The sequence below is a fragment of the Pteropus vampyrus genome, unplaced genomic scaffold, assembly GCF_000151845.1.
Source record: "Pteropus vampyrus isolate Shadow unplaced genomic scaffold, Pvam_2.0 Scaffold489, whole genome shotgun sequence".
NCBI classification, from domain to species: Eukaryota; Metazoa; Chordata; class Mammalia; order Chiroptera; family Pteropodidae; genus Pteropus; species Pteropus vampyrus.
This window is the reverse complement of record NW_011889270.1, coordinates 8,633-14,303: the sequence shown is the minus strand read 5'-3', so window position 1 is coordinate 14,303 and position 5,671 is coordinate 8,633. Positions and strand designations below refer to the sequence as shown.

General features: G+C 43.0%; 1 protein-coding gene across 2 annotated transcripts in view; it reads left to right on the top strand.

Annotated features, from left to right (window-relative positions):
• The window catches only part of RCN2 (reticulocalbin 2), a 14,993-nt gene extending 9,995 nt beyond the window's left edge, over positions 1–4,998 (top strand). Inside the window, exons 5-7 of one of the 2 annotated variants that reach the window (XM_011382778.2) lie at positions 2,527–2,623; positions 3,514–3,653; positions 4,161–4,998. In XM_011382778.2, coding sequence (XP_011381080.1) covers positions 2,527–2,623; positions 3,514–3,653; positions 4,161–4,313 — 390 coding nt within the window. In that variant the 3' untranslated portion in view covers positions 4,314–4,998. Of the gene's footprint in view, positions 1–2,526; positions 2,624–3,510; positions 3,654–4,160 lie in introns of both variants that reach the window. The other variant, XM_011382777.2, reaches the window with a different exon arrangement.
• The last annotated feature ends 673 nt before the right edge of the window (positions 4,999–5,671 follow it).

Genomic DNA, 5,671 nt, shown 5'->3' with positions numbered 1-5,671 from the left:
ACAGAATACCTTTAAAAACTAGACCAAACATTGGTGTTGAGGTCTGTTGCCTGGCATCGGCGTCCAGCACTGTGGCTTTGTGCTCTGGGTGTTTCAGGCAGGGCAGATGTGGTTTTTTGTTTAATGGGTTATAGTTAGAGGCTGCCGCCTTGACAAGGCGGCACATACGTTTTTCCACGTAGCTCAGTGCCGAGACACCACAATCAGTTCCACTTCTCTCGCCCTTCTGAGGCTTCCGACTTCTCACTTGGCACAAAATACCTGACCTAGTTTAAGAACGTTGCTGGGCACAATCTGGTTAAGTGCCAAAATTCAGTTCAGACAAGCTAATTGAGCCCTGTCAGGTCAGACAGAGGAGGATGGGTTTTGTTTCTCTGGGGAAAAAAGAAACAGTTAAAAACTGAATAGGGAATGACCAGTGAAAGCAATGAAGTAATTGAGGCGTTATATGTTTCGGTCAGGAATACGATGTGGCAATGGAATGAAATAGATCTGATCAACATTTTGAAGAAAGAATAAACAGGAATGTCCACTGACTGAACATGTATGGGAAGGGAAGAGTATGAGATACCTGAGGGTTTGCGCTCGTGTAGCAGTGATAAAAAGGAGGCACCATGGGCAGAATGGGGAGACTCGGTGCTTTGATGGTGCCGAGTTGGAGTCGATGGCAGCACTAAGATGCGTGACAATAAGTGGCATCTCGTTCCGAGCAGCGGTAGTCATTTCTGTTTGCCTTGATTGTTCCGCGTAACCCTTCTTCCCCGTAAGGGAAGAGTTGATACAGGAAAAGGTGAGGATACAAGATCAGCTTACGTGATTCTACTTTGGATTAAACGTCAGAATTTAAAGGTGTTTTCATTCGTGTGGTTCCAAAAATAAGTTTAATTTTGGCACCATTATTGAAATGAGTCTCGTTTCCCAAGGGGATTGCTGGACTGGAAGAATCATCATTTTAATCAGCGATTCTCAGCTGTTATTGGATCACAGACTCCTTAAAAAAGATGCAAACCATGGACCCTGTCCCAGAAAAGTCACACGTACACGTACACACCAAGCACTGAACTGTAACTTCCGAGCGTTCTCAGAGCCTCCCTCCAAAACAGATGCTTGGCTCTCCAGATTAAGATTGAGTTAGAAAATGAACAAATCGTAATTAGGTGATATTTCATGCAGACGTGGGCGAAGCCCCGGATGTGGCTAGCATTGGAGACTGTTCAGAACATGTTCGTTACAGGCGTTATTTTCAAATACAGACAAAGGTGTCGGGCAGCAGCAGGTCGCGAGGAAACCAGAGCAGCAGCTGTGACCTGTGAGGGGCAAGTCAAGGAGGAATAGGGACCGAGAGGCTGGTGTAGCAGTGCAGCCAATTCAGGGGACCTGAGTGTAACCGAAGGCCTGGAAGGAGCAGGCGGAGAAGGGACAGAAGCGTCGGCCGAGGCCGGGGTTCAGAGGAGAGACGGCGCCGAGGAAACGGAACACGGGGCCAGGAGGCCAGCGGTGGGCTCTGCCCTGCAGGAGAGGTGACAGATGGCTTTAACTCCTGAGGTCAAAGAGAAGGATGAGAGGAACAGGCACCAAAACAGAGGTGGTTAAAGGCAAAGGGACGGTGCCGGCAAACAGCATTTCAGCAAAACTGTACCGTGTCTGGAAATAGGACGGGGTCTCTGCCAAGGGTGTTGGAGCGAGTCGCCATGGGCTCAGAGAGAGTGGAGGTGTCAAAACACAGCTGTAGGTTGTGTGTGAGGGAAACTGAGGCAGAGACAGACCTCCAGGCTATCTTGAGAACCCACTGAAATGGCAAAAAAAAAAAAAAAAAATGATAAGGACTAAGCTCTATTCTCTCTGTGTCAGACTTGATTCTGGAATGAAGGAGAAAGCGACGTGTCTGATGTGCTGGGTGGGGACGGGCTTGAGAGAAGGTGCAAGAGGCTGTGGGAAGGCCGTGAGGGAAGCCCTGAAGCAGCTGGCCAGGAGCCGGGCTGTCTCGGGTTGGTATCACTGGAAAGGGGTCTTTGGCTTCACGAGGAGCATGAGCCGGTGAGAAACCCGGATAAGACTAAGGGACAGAGTTGGGGGCATGGGGGTCCTTTTGGTGGACGGGGAAGCAAGGAGGTTGAGGTTCTGTGGGGGCCAGACACATTTCAGATCTGGAAGTAGAACAGCAGTCTGCTGAGACGTGAGGTCAAGGTTCTGGGGCGTCGGTGGACTGGAGGGAGAGTGGGGTTTAAGAAGACGGGCGGGTAGTGAGAGATGCCCTTGAGGAAGGGAGGGGGTGCGGGAAACGGAAGCGCGAGTTCAGTCCCGAGGTCGGGAGGGCGAAGAGGAATTTTTAACAGCAGAAGCGTGAGGGTATTGAATTCAAAGTTACTTAATCTTCAGGGTTTTATTCCCGCTTCTGGATTCTGTACTTTAGCAAGATTATCTTGCAAACATAAGACAGTCGAGATGATTATTCCTAAAGGAGTGATTCAGGCAGCAGTGGGGTTGAAAATTTTGTTCCTAATTTATTCTATGAACATGCAATAGGAGTTTGTCATTCAAGAAGCTTTAGAAGAACATGACAAAAACGGCGATGGATTCGTTAGTTTGGAAGAATTTCTTGGTGACTACAGGCGGGATCCAAGTAAGTAGCCGGGGCGGCGGGGGAGGGGGGGGAAGTGGGATTGAAGGAAAGTTGAAAGACCATCTTGTTCGTTGAGAGAGCTGTTTGACAGGAAAGTGGAGCAACAAGAACTTGACTGATTTCTACTTGTTCTGCCAAGTTAAATATCACACAAGCAAAACAGGGACTGACAGCTTAAAGTGTCCTGCTTGCTTCAGTTCCGTGTGTAGATTCCCACATCTATCTGACTTCAGACAAATATGATGTCGTCATAAAATCAAAGGAGGGAGGAAGGAAGGGTTGATATTTGTAGATGAAATTCTATATCTTTGCATGAGTATCTTAAAGAGAAATATAAAACAGTATTATGTTTATTTATAAATAAAACTATAAATGCTTGCGTGGAAGGTGACTGACTGTCTGAAATTTGAGGAGTTGGGATATGCAGCCTTTTCTGTAAGCAGCTGTCTCTTCAGACTTGCTGCTTAAAAGCTTTCCTTACTGTAAATGTCACCTAAACTTATACATGGTGTCACTTTGCAAGAACATGTAAGGAGCGTCACATAGTCACGTGACGCACATGAGACCATTATCCAGCTCAGATTTGGGAAAACTAGATAATCAGAACAAGTGACAGTTAACAAAATGACTAGGTTGTGGTCACATGCAACACTTTATTAACTCTGAGTTGTTTAGACCTACGTGTCGCTTCTGAACTTTATAGTCTGTACTTCTATTTCAGCACTTTTCAGTTAAGCATCTCTGTTTCTGTTTGCAACCTTTATATAGTAAGCTTTAAATTCATTCCCTTTATATTCCCTTTCATAGGGAAATATCAAACTGCTTATTGGATACGTGTGATATTCTTGCGCATGTATATTTGTGTGTTTTTTTTTTCCTATGTTAAGCAGCAAATGAGGATCCAGAGTGGATACTTGTTGAGAAAGATAGATTCCTAAATGATTACGACAAAGACGCGGACGGCAGGCTTGATCCCCAAGAGCTGTTATCTTGGGTGGTCCCCAATAATCAGGGCATCGCACAAGAAGAGGTGAGTGTTACAGGACGACTTAGCATCCTGCATATTCGATACTACTGAGAGGAAACAAAGCTCCAGTTCTTAAGCCGAAGAAAGAAGTAATGGAGTTACTTGTTTGGAATCAATGCATTGCCGTTTCTTGATTTAAATCTACTGTTTTATAGTGTCAGGGAGACGGGAAATTAAGATTGTATCATGCATTAGTTTGATAGTACAGTAAATGGGATGATAAAAGTTTGTATTTACCTGTAGGGGCTCAAAATGGGTAATACTAATTTTTGCTTAACTGAGATATCCTGAATTGGATTTGAGTTAGGAGGAGGCAGAACCCAGCAGAAATTAAGGAAGGAGATGAGAGAAGCTCTAGACAGAGCAGGTTACAGTATGATATTTTTAGCCGCTTGACAATAAAGAGACTTGGAGCACCTGAATGTTTTTGATAAACCAAATCACGTTAAAATGTGAACATTTTGCTGAAAATCCTTATTACACTTGAAACCTTTTTGTTTTGTTTTAAAGGCTCTTCATCTCATTGATGAAATGGATTTGAATAGTGACAGAAAGCTCTCTGAAGCAGAGATTCTGGAGAACCAGGACTTGTTTCTGACCAGTGAAGCCACAGATTATGGCAGACAGCTCCACGACGAGTACTTCTACCACGACGAGCTTTAATCCCTGGGCACATCCGAGTAGAGTGCTGACTCCTTCTAGAATTTGTTACCAGCTTTACTTTGTGATAAAATATCGATGACGTTATTTTCCACTCTGAAGTCTTTCCACAGTCAGATGTATTATAATGTCGTTTATAATTTTGGCCTTTTTGGAGAACAGGAAAACAGACCTGATATTTATTTCAAAACGTATTGAAGAAATAAGTCAGTATTGTGCCATGTGGCAACAGAGTCTTCCTTGAATAACACGTGTGTTTCGTGCTGTGCTGCGGGATGTTTTGAGTTTTGTTAACATACTTGAAAAATATGGAGGACTTTAGAGATGCCTGCACAATATTAAAGGAGTATGTGTCTGAGCTATCAGTTTTTGTTTAAGTAGATTTAATTTGGGAACTGACCGAAGGATGTTGTTTTTAGATTTAGCATTTCGTTTTTAAATCTTTAAAGGAACCTATTTAGAAGGACTTATACCTCATATGTAAGTTAAGAAGTTTTGCTTAATTTTAAAATGGTTTCTATAAAGGGTTCTCCTGTATGAAATAGAGCCTTATATTTTTGCATATGCGTAGATAGTAATTATATTTAATGTGTGAGTGACCACAGCTTTTTCGTGTGTGGAGTTTGAAGTTGTCCAGAACTCTTTTCTTTTTTGACTGATTAAAAATGAAATGTCCTATCTTTTCAAATGTTCGTCTTTCTTTAATCTTCCTCGTTAACTTTAAATTTAGCATAGGTTTTATTGTATTATAAATTATCCTGCCTCATCCGTTCCTGTATTGGATAGTAAGTAGTCTCAAAACTGTTAAATTCTTGTTACGTATTTGCCTGTTGCTTTTTTAAATAAGGAACCCGTATTATAATGGAATGTACACCAGACACATTTCGGTTGCTATCGTAGCAAACATGATCTTACCGTATGGGGCTAGAAATAATCGTAAGAATTGCACAGGTCAAAACCACCAGTAGAGCTGGATAGTTATCAGCAGTAGTGCTCAGTATCGGTTTTACTGAAATTGAAATCCTATTCGGTAAACATTTCTCCACTCCTAAATTGTCAGTTTTGATCTTGTTCAGGAAGTCAACTTATTACCTTTGGGGGGAGTAAGAACAGTGAGAAGGTGAGGGATTCACGTTTTCCTAGCTCTGACCCACAGATCGTTTTTTCTTTTTTTTCTTTCTTTCTTTTTTTTTTGCGGGTAAGGAGGTCAGCTAGCATTCTGTTCACCTTTTTCCAGATTGAAGTTGTTTTTCACCCAGCACACACAGCATCTAGGGAGCTCTCCATAAGTCCTTACGAGTATTTGAGACTTGACCTCTTCTACTTAGCTCTCTGCTGCTCCCATCTCTGCTGATTGAGGT